General features: G+C 37.2%; 1 protein-coding gene across 1 annotated transcript in view; it reads right to left on the bottom strand.

Moving 5' to 3' along the window:
* LOC111062151 (nodal modulator 1-like) overlaps positions 1-16898 on the bottom strand; it is a 43501-nt gene extending 26603 nt beyond the window's left edge. The window contains exons 1-8 of the mRNA XM_039434024.1: positions 16617-16898; positions 11952-12051; positions 11278-11406; positions 10670-10830; positions 9478-9643; positions 8673-8930; positions 7011-7179; positions 3718-3997 (exon numbers count right to left, since the gene is read on the bottom strand). Of these exons, the coding sequence (XP_039289958.1) occupies positions 3718-3997; positions 7011-7179; positions 8673-8930; positions 9478-9643; positions 10670-10830; positions 11278-11406; positions 11952-12051; positions 16617-16765 (1412 nt within the window). The 5' untranslated portion in view covers positions 16766-16898. The remainder of the gene's footprint in view (positions 1-3717; positions 3998-7010; positions 7180-8672; positions 8931-9477; positions 9644-10669; positions 10831-11277; positions 11407-11951; positions 12052-16616) is intronic.
* Between the last annotated feature and the right edge of the window lie 50 nt (positions 16899-16948).

Below are 16948 nucleotides of genomic sequence, written 5' to 3'. Positions count from 1 at the left end.
TTCATTAATATTAATTTCCTGGAGAAGAAAAACTTTCTTCTTCATCTATTAAGATTTCTATCATAAAAAATTTACTAAATCATTCAAAAGCCTTAATGACATAAGAAAACAGAGTCTGAAAAATATAAATTAAAAAATGTCATAAACTCAATATGAACAATTCTTAAAAGTTTCATTCCAATTTAAAGGCTATCTTCCTGACTTTCAGCAATACTCTACGATAATATATCTCCAGAAACAATAACTCAAATGTAACGTAACTGAAAACTTTCTATACTTCTGTAGAAAAAAATTTATAATTATCTTCCATCACTAATAAAATCAAAAGGATTATTCTCAATCAATATTATTAACTTGAAAAATAACAGGCTTAATTAATTCAATACTCTTATGGAAGTTTCAATCAATTAAATTATTTTAACCTTATTTTACGTACCTTAGCGGTTATTTGAAGAAACAATTATTCGTACATGATGAAGAAACACAATTAAACCTTTCAGGACATGGCACTACTAGTAAATTTAAACATTAATAAAAAATAAAACTAGCTCCTACATTAACTACTGAAATAAACTTATAAACCTGCCCAAAAAGGGGGAAACATAGTGACTACATCTTTACTCTCGTAGTGCTCCTAGCAAAGTGTCCTCCGGAACGTAATCTGGTCTCTCGACTGGGGAATCCCCACTACTGTATTTAGAAACAGGTCTCCTATTGGGCGAATGGAATCAATTTGACCAATCGTCGCGTGGCTTCTACAGCCTTTGGACCAAATAGTAACTGCAAAATCGGTAGTTTGTTATAATTTCAATGCTTGCTGTTTTCCAACTTATCGCATTTTATGTCGCGACAAGAAGGCTAAGTTTTAGAGATAATTCCATAATCTACATTCCTCGACGACTCGGAGCCACAATTTTTAAATATCTATCATGGGAAACTCGAAGTCATGGCCGTTCATAATAGAGAGAGAAAATAATTTATTTCGCTAACTCACTTACAATAATGGCTCTAGTCTATTGCGTATTAAATTTACTATTATAACTTGGGAAAAGGCCTGAATTAAAGACAGTGCCCGGCACAGAATAGTATAAAAGTTTTTGTTTAGTTTAGAATTAGTCATAATTGCATTATTTTCACATTAGTAATTAGTCACAATAGGAAACCAAAGAAGACAAACTTAACCATAATGCATACTTCATACATAATTTTGGAAAATATTAAGTATTATCACAGAGAAAAGATAGCATCTATATATATAAAAGCGAAATGGCACTCACTCACTCACTCGCAGAACTAAAAATCTACCGGACCAAAAACGTTCAAATTTAGTAGGTATGTTCAGTTGGCCCTTTAGAGGCGCACTAAGAACGGATTTGGAAAAATGTCCAAAGATATGCCCAAAATCTGCGTTTTTCCAGCGTTTTCTCAGCTTTATCGAGAACAAATGAACAGAAAATGTTCAAATTTAGTACAGAAGCTCAGCTGGGGTGTAATAATGATGTGTTAGAAGGAATTTGAAATAACGCCAAAGATACACCCAATATTACCTTATAATCAGGTAATCGATGCTATTATGCCATGAAACATTTTTTGAATTCCCGGCTCATCACTAGGAAAGTGAAAATACAAGTATATATCACCGTTATTAGACCAGTAGTGCTTTATGGTGCAGAAACTTGGGTCCTAACTCAAAAAGACGAAGCGCTACTTAATGTCTGGGAAAGAAAAATCCTCCGGAAAATATATGGACCTATCTTCAGTAATGGAGAATGGAGGATACGTACTAATCAGGAGTTACGAGAGCTTTTCGGAAACCCAGACATTGTGAGTGAGATAAAAGTTAGGCGTCTTAGCTGGCTGGGACACCTTGAACGAATGAGTGACTCCAGGAGTGCGAAAAAAGTCCACAGAATGAATCCAGGTGGAAGAAGATTAAAGGGAAGACCGAGAATGCGCTGGATTGATGACGTAGAGAATGACCTGAAAGAAATGGGTATCAGAGGTTGGAGGAGAAAGGTGCAAGACCGAGACGAATGGAGAGGCATATTGCGGAAGGCCAAGACCCTCAATGGGTTGTAGAGCCACGGAGTAATAAAAAAGTAATACACCCAATATTAGCGGTTTTTTGCGTTTTTCTCAGTTCTTTCATCAAGTAATAGAGGGAAAATGTTTACATTATGCAGGCGAGCGAAGCTAACCCGCTGATCTCATTTTCGGACGATCCAGTCGGGGGTCCAGGGGGCGGAGCCCCCTGGCTAGACGAATATGGCGAGCGGAGCGAGCCTGACGGCTAGTATTGTTATATATTTCATCTATTGAAAATTTCTTTCATCTTTCCTCTATGGTATTATGTGACAGGTAATATGTTTCATGTATTATTGACTAATAATAACCTAGCAATAATAATTGCAAAACTATAAATAGACTCATTAATTTTAGACAATAGGCTACCAACTCGCCAAAGTTTCGTTTTTCTTCTCAACCCTTTTACACATCAAAAGCCAGTATTGACTTATGATACATTTATTTCAACATAAAATTTTTACATGCGTTTAAAATCCATGATATTTTTTACAATAAATAACATATCTATCTGTCAGCATTCCTTACAAATAAAATCAATGCTCTCCATTCAGCCAATGCTGACACTTAGAAATGAATCTCACTCTACCCAATCCAGAAAGTATGTTGTACCGTAGAGAAAAGATAGTATATGATGATATTCCATGGTATAGGTCGTTTATGTTTCAAATTTCAAGCCGAATCTTTGTTAACTCAAGCCGATTACTGTAAACTACTGTCTATTATTAGTGTTTTGGCCGGGTGAGAATTTAAGAACGACACACTATTGATTGATTGATTGATTAAGTACTTTATTTATGTAAATAAAATATATATTGGTTTATACACTTATATACAATAGCTTACAATACAGCAAAATTATAGATAAATTTACATAATATTTATTTATTTATTCGTGGACAGAATCACAAATCATATAAACTATAAATATAGACTAATAAAATAATTATTGAACTGTATATGAAATGAAAAAAGCAATTTGGAATAACTATAGATAATATTGTTGTTATGCATCTACATAAATTGGCGGAGCTTTATCAATTAAAAGCATAAAAAGCACATTAAAAGCATATCAATGTCCATTCTTTGGGAAGAATATTCAAAATATCCTTCCCACTAACTCTCTACCAGTATGAAAGACTACCAGCGTCACATAGCTTCACGAAAAAGAACTACCAGGACTATCGGCTCGAGTTAACAGCGAAATTTGGAACATAAACCATGTATGAGAAATTATGTCACATAGCCACAGAATGGAAACTATCAATCAAACGCCTATCCAACCAATACTTTTTACATGACAAAAATACTAGACACGTCACGTGACTGCGCCATCTTGTTATAAAGTTCCAATCCTGGTATTTTGATAGGCTCGCGTGAACGAGATCAATTGATCCGGATCAGTAAAGTGATCCGAACCTCCCATCAATACTATTACAATGCGGAACTTTCAAACAAGATGGCGGGTTTTTGTGCCAGGGTACTAGCCGAGTTTCCATACTGTATGTATACTGTGACATAGCTTCACGAAGAACTACAAGGACAATCGGCTCGAGGTAGCAGTGTAATTTGGAACATAAACGCCAAATCCCAAGGGATATCTTCTTATGCTATCTTATCTATAGTTGTACTCACTGAAGTCCCTTGCTCTTCTCGTCAGCCGTAACAGGGACAGATGCGTGGTAGACGCCCGGCGCAACAAACGTGCAGAAGTCGCCAGCTGCACTCTGCACCTTCACAGTAGTCGCAGCACCCGACTCCTTCGCCACTAGCTGGACGTCACGTGACTGCACCGGCGTCGACTGCGAGGAAGGCTTCACTTTGCCGCACACTTTGTACGAGTCGGGCACTATGTCATCGAGCACCGGACTTTTTGGTGTCACTTTCACTTCAGTTTCCTTGAATAGTACATCATCTGTGGAGGAAAATAACATGATGTAAAAACAATGAATATTGGGGAAGGTTTGATGAATATAAGGAATGTAGATGACAGTAAACTTATGGATTACATGAGAATATTAGGATTCTGTGGATATAGTCATCTGTGGAGGGAAATAATAAGGTGTAAAAACAATGCATACTGAAGAATGTTTGTGCTGCCTATAAGGAATGTGTATGACAGTGAAGTCTTGGATTACTTGGGAGTATAATGATTCTTTGCCAGGCTTGTCAGTAATCTACAAGCAATATGAAAAAACGAATAAAAGTAAACAAGTCCATGATTTATTATTAGTTATTTGACAGTTATTATAAAAGAGAAACGGGTTTATTATATACATTAAATTCAAAGATTTATTCCAATAAAAATGAATACATCAATTTATTTCAATAAAGTGATTTGCTGGTCCGGTTTGCCGAGACGACTAAGGCGTTACACACCCTTAAGTCTGCTAGCGCTACCTGGTCGTGGGTTCGAATCCCGCCGGAAGGAATGGAAGTTTGTCGATCATCTCATAAAATTATTCTCGCACTTTCCATCACCCACGCATAAACAAAAAACTCATGTGGGCATCATTCGAGATAAATAAAAAATTTAACACGCTGGTTGATGAACAGTTCAATTCTAACTCAAGTTAAAAGAGAATTTCACACATTGGTGGTTTATTAGACAATCACTCAGCTTTTCAACTTTATTAAGAGCAAGGCTCATGCACTCTTATTCACAAATATTTTCAATTTCTCACACTTTCACATTCTGACTTCTCATTTTTTTCAAATTCAAATTCATTTATTGCCAAAAAGGAAACAAACAATAATTTACACATCATACACATACATACACGAGCAAAAATAAAAATAAAAAGTTCATAATACAATTACATATACATGAGAGAAGAAAAAAATTATAAAATTTCTAGGCACGAAATTTAGGCTTCTAGGATGAAGCTAGCAAGAGTGGTGCCAATCTACAAATCCGGTTCTAGATTTAAGTTGAACAATTATAGACCTATATCTCTGCTGTCTGTCTTCTCAAAGATATTGGAAAAGATAGTGAAAAGAAGACTTCTCAATTTCCTCAACTCATATAACTTTTTCTATAATAAACAGTTTGGCTTTCGTGAACGCATGAATACTGAAATGGCTCTTGAAAGATTCATGTCGGTTGTTTTCTGTGGCTTCAACTTCAGGCCAGCGCGCTGTGTTGCAGGACTGTTTTTGGACATCAGAAAGGCATTTGACACGGTTAACCATTCAATCTTGTTGAATAAATTATCTAAGGCTGGTATCAGGGGCATGGTTCTGGATTGGTTCTCTTCATATTTGAAGGACAGGCAGCAATATGTAACTATTGGGAGAGTGAAGAGTGAGGTTCGGGGAGTGGACTGTGGTGTACCACAGGGTTCCGTCCTTGGACCAATCTTGTTTCTCATCTTTATAAATGATCTCTATTCGTGTGAGTTCAATGGTATGCCTGTGTCCTTTGCAGATGACACTGCCTTGGCATATTGTGGACTGGATGGCCCCAACTTAGAGAGAATGATGCAGGATGATTTGGATAAGCTATTGCTTTGGTTCAGGCACAATAGAATACAGCTCAATCTTACAAAAACAAAATATATATTGTTCACATTAACAACACCATGGACACTGCCTTCTGCACTGAAGTTTCATGGTGCCTGTGATCGGAATGACTGTGACTGTGAGGTCGTTGGTCAGACCAATGCCATTAAATATTTAGGTGTGATTGTTGATGAAAAGCTTAACTGGTCTCAGCATATATCTATCATAAAAAACTATCTGTTACTCGTCCTGCGAAAATTCTATTTCTTGAATAAATTTCTCCCTTTAAATGTTCTTAGGCAGTTATATTTTGCATTTGTTGATCCAAAAATAAGTTATGGTATTAATTGTTGGGGCTCCACCTATATTTGTCACTTGAAGCCATTGATAACGGTGCAGAAATCGATAGTCCGTGTTATAAATAGAAAGGGTAGATATGAACATTCTTTTCCTCTATTTCAGTGCCTTGGATGTTTGCCTCTTAGATATATGTATGTGTTTAAGGTCCTGTATATGTTCTTTGTAATGTCTGGAAACGGTGGTCATACGTTGCTCAGGGATGTTCCCAGCTATCAAACTAGGAGAGTGACAGCTGATTTACTGAGACTTCCCAAATCGTATACCACTTGTTTCCAGAAATCGTTTGTATTTCTTGGCCCCAAGTTTTTTAATAATATCCCAATTGAAATCAAGAGGCTTCAAAATCAACTTGTTTTCAAAAAAGAATTCTTAGATGGCTCAGAGGTCTTATGCCTGACCATTTAGAATCCTTATTCAATGTTATTTCGTAGTTAAAATGTAATTTTGGTGGCTGGCAATAAGCATTAGTAAGATGAGCTGTTTTTGGAAAGTGTGCAAGGTGTGTGAATGTGAGAGTGAATGGTTGCTAGTCTTATCTTTCTCTTTTCTTTTTCTTTCTCCTTTTATTCATGCATTTAAAAGTAGTTGAAGTGATATTCATTCCTGCTTGCAAACGTGGAGTATTGTATACTTCCAGCAGGTAGTATTTTTTATTCCGATTCACAAATTTACCGTATATCTAATAAAACATACCAGTATTTATTTTATTAATCTTCCATTAATTATTTTTTATCTTACTGAGCTGAGTGTTTTGTTTTTCTTATTGATTCTGAATGTGAATATTGTGAGTTTGAATAAATAAAATTTGAATTTGAATTTTGAATTAGGCTTCACCAGCAAAAAGATAACTCTTTGCCCGCTGGTGAGAGTTGCTTGAAAAAAATCCTTAAAATAACTAGAAATTGAAACGAAAAGGCTTTATAACAAAAGTAGAGACACAAATAATCATTTTTTTCAAATAATTATTTGAAATGAAATGATATTTCAAGGCTTTATTCAAAAATTGGATTTTTGAACCATTAATAGAGATTGTTTCATTGACAGAGAAGCAGCTTATAACAGCTTACCAGCTTTAACTGAGATAAGATAAGTGCCAGCTCTCATGCTATCAAGATGGAAGGTGCCATCAGTCTGCGTTGTGGCGACCAATTTATTCTTTATGTATATACTCGCTTTTGCCATTGGTCTGCCATCTTTGCTCCACAATACTCTGCCACTTACACTGAATCCTTTCACCTACAAAAATAACAATGCAAAATGGCTGAGAACTCTTTTAAAGTTGAATATTTCTATTTATATTATTATATTCACAGCTTTGCAGCTAACGTGCTATTTGAAATAGTATCTTGAGTCACAAGGACGGGAAGGACCCTTTTGCAGGCGAGAATGATGTTCCTAGTTGAGGCGTTAGCCGAGACTAGAATTTCATTCGAGCACTGCAAAAGACATTCACGTCCAAGTGACTTACACTATTTTTTGTCATAATAATCTAGAAAATAATAGGCCTAATTGAGAAACAGTAAACATTACCTGCTTGTGCTGACACTTAGACCAGTTATAGAATAGACACGGCCTATTGTATATTCATACTGAAAGTCGATGAAGCCAACATCTACTGCCATATCTCCAAATTGTGACGTCAGCATCAGATAAAAAACTTTTCTGTAGAGTTTGTTTACATTGTTTTCCATAGCAGATTGTGTCTATTTCTGCGGGAGCGCAGCTGGAGTTTACCATTTTAATGAATAATAATTTACATCCTTCTGAAATAGACACAATCTGAAAGTTTTCTATCCGATGATGACGTCACGATTTGGAGATATGACAGTAGATGATGGCTTCAGAGGCTAGACTTCCCAGCGTGTCTATTCTATAACTGGTCTAAGTGCTGACATTACTATAAATGCATTCTATAAACATAACCTAGTTAGTTTACAAGTTTCGAATCAGGAATTTCTTGATTGTAGTTGACAAAACTTCCACCTGGAGCGCTAAAAGGCGGTTTTCGTACCAGTTTTGCTGTTCCAAATTCGGAAATAGGAAACATACTTGACTGTGAAGAAAACATCATTTTATTACAGTATAGCATGCTGTAATGAGAATCCTATGTTTATTAATTTGTTCTACAATCAGATGTTTACCGGCTTGATTTCATGGATGTAAAACAGCTGAAATTGAATGACTACGATAAAAATAAATTTTCAATCAGTCATAATATGCGTTTAAACGCAACAATTCATCTTATTTCTCTGTTTTGAGTTGTCAATTTACTTTGCTGAATAAATTCATGATTGGAAATAAACGAGAACAGTATGGAGATATTTTTTATCAAGAACACAGAAATACTCATTTATTTCTATATTCCAGGGCCCCAAAACAAGAACTAGCATGCAGGAAAACCCCACTGAAATTCCCTGTCTTTAAAGTTTCTAAAGTAATCAATTTTCAAGTCATAAGACAAGTTGTATGACCAAGGCTGGAACAATAAAATCAAAACAAACGAATGATAAAAAGTTAGAAAATAATAAATGCACTGAATAAATAATAAAATGGTTGACAGCGCAGAAGATTAGAAAAACCATTAGTCAAAAAAACCAATGTCATTTTCTATTTCAATTTGTTTATACTGTAAGGGTATGACATTGTTGAAGCTAACTTTCACCAGACTACACATAATTTCAGACTTAAGCTGATATCACATTTGCTCAGAAATGCTTCATTTGAAATACCTGGAAAGGAGTTGGTAGTGCCACACTGTCATGTTCAACAGCGAATTCGAGCAGCGGAGGCTGGACATCGAACTTGATATTCTGAGCTCCCTTATAATGCGGGATGACCACGTATTTGCCCGACGGCAGACACGGGAAAGAGAACCGTCCCGACGCATCAGACACCACGTGACAAATAAGCAACTTATTTTTCAATTCTGGACTAGTAGTGCTGAATCCTGATACGTGAGATTGGTCGCATCCCATCAGTGGTTTCTCCTAAAAATTGCATTGGATAATTTATTATTTGACTGTTTTCAATTGGATAATTTTCCAACTCTCAAGTGATTGCTACAGGTAAACATACAGTATTTTTTTGTAAGGTCGCGATTGATCAAGGTATAAAGCTTATTGACAGGGTAAAAGACTAAAGCTATTTAGGAGTTGAAATTAATACTAGAAATTCTAAATTGACTAAGGGAATTAGCCTATATAATTTGACTACATAGACTGAAGAAGGTGATTTATATATTACATCATTCAATTCCTTATATTCCTAATACTTATAAGATCTATCATAAATATGTTTTGGACGGTAATCTTGAAAAGAAAATAATCATGATTGCATAGACGGAAATTCGTCAACAACATTAAGTCAGTTTTATATTAACTTTGGATGACATTTCATTATAGCTTCTACATATTCTGAAAAACGTATTATTTTAGGAATTATATGAAGTCAATGTAATTTTTCATAAAAACTTGATAACAAATGTACTCAGATATCAAATAAAAAAGATAAATTATGATTTAATAATCGACTTACAGGTTTCTTGTCTCCAAAAACGATGAATGTGACTCCAGTGATGGGTTCTTTGTCACTGGTGACAGATCCAGAAACCTCATAGCCAGTAACAACAAGACTGTTTGCTGGGACAACGGCATTGCCTGTCTTCACTGAGATTGCAACTTCTTTTTTGGAGAGCATCCATCTGAAACAGACAAACGTTTATCAAATTGAGATTTACACTGAAGTATCGTCAAATTAGTTGGTGAAAATAATATGAAAAAGCATGGCGATGAAAGTATAAAATATTAATTATTGAAGCAACAGATAGACAAGATTGGTTTAAACAGATAGATTGGTTTTGATAAGGTATCAATAAATTAAGCTCCATGCGCCGGCTACTCCCGTTGAAAGGGTGACCACTTCAAGAGCCGAACTCCTCTAAATACCATTTATAAGGTTGAAAATCGCTTCCCGGTGGTTCGGAACCACCTAAGCTTTAGGTCCACTCATCTCATAATTTTACCCCTCACTACTCTTACACAAGCCTATTGTGGGCATCATTCTTGGCGAAAAAGATAATAATTACATGAGAGAAAATATACAAAGACCAAAACTTCAAACATATAATTTATGCTAAATATATTCTGCGTGAAAGACTAGCCTTATTTCGGAAAGTCTCATACTACTGAAATTCAGGAAAAAATTAGCACAAGGATTTCCTTATTTTTTCTAAGGTTATTTACAACGAGTTTTATTTGAATAATAATCAAAGAATAAAGAATACGGTATTATCAACTATTTATTCACACGAAATCAGGTTGGAAACAACAGGCATATAAACCCAAAACTCATTCCGATATAAATTAAATACAAATTATTTATAAATACATCTGAGAGAAAAATAAATCAATTCTTCAACAATTTACAAGTATTCAGATAAACAATCCACTGAAATAGAAATTGAAAAGTAGTGTAGATGAAATACAACAGTGATTAACATTAAAAAAAGTGAAACTATGTTGCAAGCAAACAACAAAAATCTAGAATGAAGTCACACGCCGTTCGAGGTTAGCGAACAAAACTATTAAATACAAAACTACTTTCTGTATTAGAATTGCAATGTTGTCTTTGGCTAAATGAACTCAACAGTGACGGCCATCCTGATCTATTTTACATATTTAGAATTTCCAAGAATCATATAAGAAAAAGAACAAGAACAATATTTTACTTGGAATGAGATGCTTTGATGATATAATTTCCTGGAAGCACCGGTGTAAATATGAAATTGCCATCTTTCCCTGTTGATACTTCAAGTTTAGGCTTTCCCGACTCATCGAGCAATTGAAGCGTAACTCCCGCCGGGCCCGCAGTACTGCCAGCACTAGTAACCTGGAAATACACAATTTATAAAAAAGATAAAAAAATCACGCCCATTACATGGCAAACCATAGTTGGCAAGGTAATTGTTTTTCAGCACACCACACCATTTAGCTAATTGACTTTTATTGTGTTTGTTTTTACATTGCAAACGCTTGATGAAAAATGGCGTAAGATAAGCTTTGGCATCACCAAATGAAACAAACTATTGTTTGGTGGTTTATATTAAACTGAAAACAAATACAGCTACTGTGACGTGACTGAATGGTAGAATTTGCTTTTGTGAACTCTAATAATGGAAGAATTGGATAGATCCATTAGGATAGGGCAAATTAGTAGCTTTAAAAATCATACAAGCTATCATTTCTAGACTATACAAAAATTCCGCTTGTTATTGATATAATGTGGTATATTTTATACACAAAGCAATACGATTTAATAAGTATTAAAATGTATTACCTTTCCAGTCACAGCGAATCCTTTAAAATGGAAATTTATATCCTTTCCTAGACTGCATAGATCTGTAGCGCCATCAAAATTCACAGGCACTTCAACTGGATCAAATGTCCAGCCTTTTGGTGGATCAATCTGAAATAGACAACAAGTTTTATTCAACGTCGCTATCACAGTTTAAAATGTTTTTTTAATAATCTTCTATTGACGTAACTGACATTTGTTACTGTCCAGAGAAAATTTAGTAGGGTGTAGAAGGTGAAGAATGAATTCGTATGTCTTGTATTTTAATTACTCGTTTTGTTCAATATTTACGCAGAAAAAATAGTACAGAGCATAGTTTGAATACCTTGTAAGTGGTCAAAATATAATTGTTTTATATGGCTTATAAAAAACATATCAACTTCGATTTTAAGATTTCTAGCATAAGCTAGATAATCCATTTTATTGGATAAACCATCCACCTTTTGTAATGGCGGGTTGGGCGCAAGACGTAATTTGGAGGTCAACTGATATTATCATTATAGCCTAATAATAATATAATTTTATCCTCTTTAAATACTCTCAAGTCCTACAAGGAGTAGCCTGTATCTCCAAAACTGTAATTGGAAGACTAAAATTTGAAAACAAATTTGTTAAAAGATCAATGAAGTAAGTTTATATTAAGTAAGTTATTATACCTTCAATAAGTATCCACCTTTATCATATAAAGGTAAAAAGTAATATCCATTATTCGGTGCACATTCTGTGTGATCTTTTAGACTGCCTTGCTTCGTGTACCTATAACAGAAAAAAATGATTAAAATAAATGGAAATTAATGAGAAATTTCATTTATTCAAATTTTGATTCTCATTAGATATTGATTAAAATAGACGTATTCCTATAACAATGTCTAATCAAAGAAGAGAAATTACTAATGTTTTAAAATACTTATAATTACAATACAAGGAAAAAGTCAAAACATATTATTGGCTCAGTAAAACGTTCTTCCACTGTGACTGTTGAGAGTGGTGTTTTGCCTCTGAGAACGGTTGTTAAGCGTAGGTCAATCTTTGTATCTAGGCTACAGCCTGAAGTGACGGTGTCTGAAGCTACTACGTATCTGGATCAGTCTGGCATAGCCAGCTCGGAATTTGACTGCCAAAAATTGAACTCCTATTCCTCTTTCAAGTTGGCTGTAGCCGATAAGTTCTTTGATAGTGTGCTGTCTGCTGAATTTTGGACGGAGGGGACCGAAGTTAAAAAATACATCCGTGCAAACAGGAAAAATAAGCCATCATCTAATGTTTTTTTAGGCAGTCCAAAACAGTCTCCTCACCTGAGAGACTAATTGATTCTGACGATTGTGTTTCCATGTATGATTTTCCTTGTGATAAACTGCTTTTTGACATCCTTTTTTATAATGTGAAATGCCTTAAAAATAAAGTGAATGGACTGGAATTGTTTCTTAGCTCTAACATGAAATTTAAATTGCTGTGTCTGTCTGAGCATTGGATGTGCTTGGATGATCTAAAACTTTTTAAAATTGCTGGATGTGAGTTGGTAGCCTACTTCTGTCGAAGTGAGTTCCAGTGTGATGGTGTTGCTATTTATATAGACACATCTGTGATTGCCCACTTTGCATGCATTCACATTTCTATGCACTGTGTTGAAAAAGAGCATGAATTCGCATTTGTATCCCTAGTGCATGCAAAGTTGGGCTAACTGGCAGCCCACTAGATTGGATGCTTGCCTCGATAATGTGATTACAAATCTGAACATTGGCAATAACATAAAATCCTCTCCTCAGTGACCACTTGGCACTCGGCTGCAATGTGGAATCGCCAACTTCCACCAACCCTGCCTCTGTACCTGCAGTGCGTGATCGATTCACTTGGGTGCGACCCATCACACAGGGTAGACGCGAGCGTTTTCTGCATTATCTGACCCTGATTGACTGGAGCTTCCTGAAGGATCATCTTGATGGGCCCAATTTCACGGCGATTTTTGATAGACTCCTGACTGGCTTCAACAACTGCTTTCTACTGAAACGATTCCTCTCTGGAAGGCCTGGTAAACGTGATGCACTGTGGATTACGGACGACCTTCTTGACCTGGTTCTTATGGCATATGAGCGGTTTCGGGATGATCGACTTCTGTACTCTAAACGGACCTACATGGGTCTTAGGAGATCATACCAGCGGGCTGTTTTTGCGGCCAGGATGCGCTACAACTCTGAGCTGATTAACCGGGCACCCAATAGGTGCAAAGCTGCCTGGGGTATCATCAGGGCCGCTGCAGGTGTGCCAACTCCTGGTGCTGTTCCGGTATCTGCGGATGATCTTCACGACGCGTGGACCAGCTCTATTCGCGAGATCTGCGAGGGGATCCGAGCTTCCCCTGTGGTGGAGGCGGATCTGCTCTCAGCTTCGGTTCGGCCTCCCGCTCTTCAGCTTTTGACCTGACGCCATATTACTTGTGATGATGTCACTCGAGTTGTGAACTGTTTGAGCAAATCGGTTAGTAGAGACATTAATCTATGGTATGACCAGTGCTACTATTAAGGGTGTATTAGCTCTTATTGTTGCTCCCCTGACTGCTTGTATTAATCTGTGCTTCCAGCAGTCTATATTTCCTTCTCAGCTTAAAATTTCTAAGACGGTGCCTGTCTTTAAGAAGGGTGATAGGCATTATCCTATTATAGGCCTATCTCCATCCTGTCTGTTACGTCGAAGATTTTTGAAATCCTTATTGCTGAGCAACTCCTTACTTATTGTGACCAGTGCCTCCTGTTTGCGACCACCCATTTTGGTTTCAGGAAAAGAGATCCACCACTGATGCAGTATATTTCCTGCTTTCCATAATATTTGATTGCTTTGAGACACGTGGAATTGCTGGGCTCACCTTGTGTGATCTCAGCAAGGCCTTTGATACAATGGATCATGCTATTCTCATGGACAAGCTTAGGCATTATGGTGTGGGACCGTCTCCTCTCAAACTGATTCAGGCCTACCTGGGGGGTCGCAAATAGGCGGTACTGGCTAATGGAGTACTCTCTGAGATCAGGGATTGTGTTGACTGTGGAGTGCCTCAGGGCTCTGTCCTGGGGCCTCTGTTGTTTCTGATTTTAGTTAACGACATAGCTCAGGTGGATGGCAGGTGTGTTGTCTGTTATGCGGACGACACCACCTTCTTCAATGCTGGTCGCGAGATGGGAGGGCTGAGGGCAGCTATGGTGGAGACTGGGGCGTTTGCGTTGGACTGGTTCTCTGGCAATCGCTTCCTCCTCAATGAAGACAAAACACAGTCTATTGTGTTCAGTTTCAGAAATGGGAATGAGTACAATTTTCCCCCGTCAAACTGTTAGGGTTTACCCTTGACAGGAAGCTCTCATGGGGCGAGCACATTGAGACAGTCTGCGCCAGGTTGAGCAGAGTGGGTTTCCTGCTGAGAGGTCTTAAATACAGTGTGCCACCTCATTATCTTGAAATGTGTTATTTTGGCTTTTTTCAGAGCTTGGTTTTATATGGCCTCCCCCTCTGGGGAGGAGCCACAGATGTCGCCGGTGTCCTTCGTCTCCAGAAGGCCCTGAGGATTATTTGTGGGGCTGGTAGATTGGCCCACTGTCGCCCGCTCTTCATCAAAGAGAGGATCCTCACCGTCCTATCCCTCTATGTTATTCATACCCTTTGCAGAACGCATGGCAAACGTGGGGTTGCTCGTAACCCGACAGAGCTTCCACCCGTATGAAACTAGGGGTAGACTCAGGCTGGATTTACCCAACCAGGGGCTGAGCAGAACTCGGACTGGTCTGGCTCATATGTCTATCAGCCTCTATAACAGGCTGCCTCTGTTGACCAGGGATCTGCCTGCTGTGCGGTTTCGAGGGGCTCTGAAGAGCCTGCTGACGGATCACCCTCTGTACTCACTCCATGAGTTCTTTATGTTGGAGAGCAATGTGGTGAGTGCCTATTTTCTTACTTGATTTCTGCCTTAGGGCAGTTGTTTTTCTTTTACTTTTCTTGACGTGTCCCAGTGGACTTCACTTTAGTGATCCCTTTTATGGACCTAATTAATTAAATACTAAATACAATTCCACCGTAACATAGCTTAACCCTAATGATCTTATGTTGCCGACTCATCTGAGAAACGCTTCATGTGGCTTGGCCCTTAGGTGGCCAAGCTATTTTTAGTGATTTTGTTAAACATACTGAACATAAATGTTAAAGGCCCAAGTAACATATTAAATCGATTTTATAATTCTGAAATTTGTCTTCAGGTAAGTAGGTCATCAAGACAGCGCTACAGCCCGGCGTGGACCTTGGCATCTTCGACAATTCGCCTCAAATCACCTCTCTGACATTTTATTCTAAAAGACCTACACCCTCTTTTTTAAACCACTTTGGAATAAACGTAGATTATCAGCTAATTCCCAAACTGCAACCCAATCAGTCAATCGGAGAGCTTCCTTCCCTGCTGACTCGTCAGGATAACGCCTCATATGGCTTGACCCTAAAGGTCCAATTCCTAAACGACGACTGTACGACTCCAGCCGTGCGACGACAGTACAAACGGCTGCAGTCTATTGCTGTATATATTTGACAATTATAGCAATAGCAGCCGATTCCCGGCGACTATAGTCGTGCGGCTACAGTCATTGCTAAGGAATTGATCGGAACATAACTTAACTATTTAACTTAACTTTGGTATTATATTTTTATTCAGGTTGACTGAATATAAAAAGAATAATTTTGATGCCGGCGTTACACTATTGCCAAGTACGTATAAATAATGAAGATGAGCGATAGAGTGAGGATGGCTACCAAGCCACCGCTCAAGGATAGTGTATAGCTATACACTATTCTAGGCCACCGCTCTCCTACAATAAGCACGGCTTGTCTTCGCTTAATTTTTTGATGACTAGACAAGCAAACATGGTGCCAGCGCCACAAGCCTCTTGCTGGGTCTTGCCAAGCTGTTTATACATCTATTAAGGGCCGAATGATGGCGAGCGGTGGCATAGTAGCCATCCACACTCTGCACAACTACACCCGACTTCATTTGTACGCAAGAGTGTTGCAGCGTTATAAAGGCGTCTAATGTCTATAATGCAAAGAAATATTATCAAGTAATATTTGAAATTTAATTGTGAATGGAAGCCGGCTAATTTTGGTGATTTTGTCATTAGGATAACATCCTGAAATGATAGAAAATTGAAATCGAATTGTTGACTCAGATTAGGTGGGTAACTAAACGACACTCTCAAAGCCAAAATAAGAATGTAAACAATAACCTGTGCAATAAAAGCAATATTATAGTAGAATATATATTAATTTTAATTAGAACACAGGGTTCTTATACTTACAGTTTGATTCCAATCTGAGAGTAATCAACAGCGATTTCACTTTTCACGAAGCCATTACAGCCAATAATATTTTCAACAGAAGAAATTCCAAGAATTGAATTAAAAGTGATGAATATATACAAAAGGAAACGAATACTACTTTCACTCATTCTATAAAATATGAATGTGTAGGTATGGTAAATTAAATTAGTCTTCAACTACAGAACATGATAAATTGATTGACTGATACGGTGAGTAGCAAAAAATACAGAATTTCTAGGTTATGAAATAGCCATATTGTCAGTGCCATCAGCTTTGCATTGACCTCAATATTCATCTAAATGGCATTGAGT

The sequence above is a fragment of the Nilaparvata lugens genome, chromosome 1, assembly GCF_014356525.2.
Source record: "Nilaparvata lugens isolate BPH chromosome 1, ASM1435652v1, whole genome shotgun sequence".
NCBI lineage: Eukaryota > Metazoa > Arthropoda > Insecta > Hemiptera > Delphacidae > Nilaparvata > Nilaparvata lugens.
The sequence above is the reverse complement of the archived record's forward strand: the minus strand, read 5'-3'. Positions and strand labels throughout refer to the sequence as shown.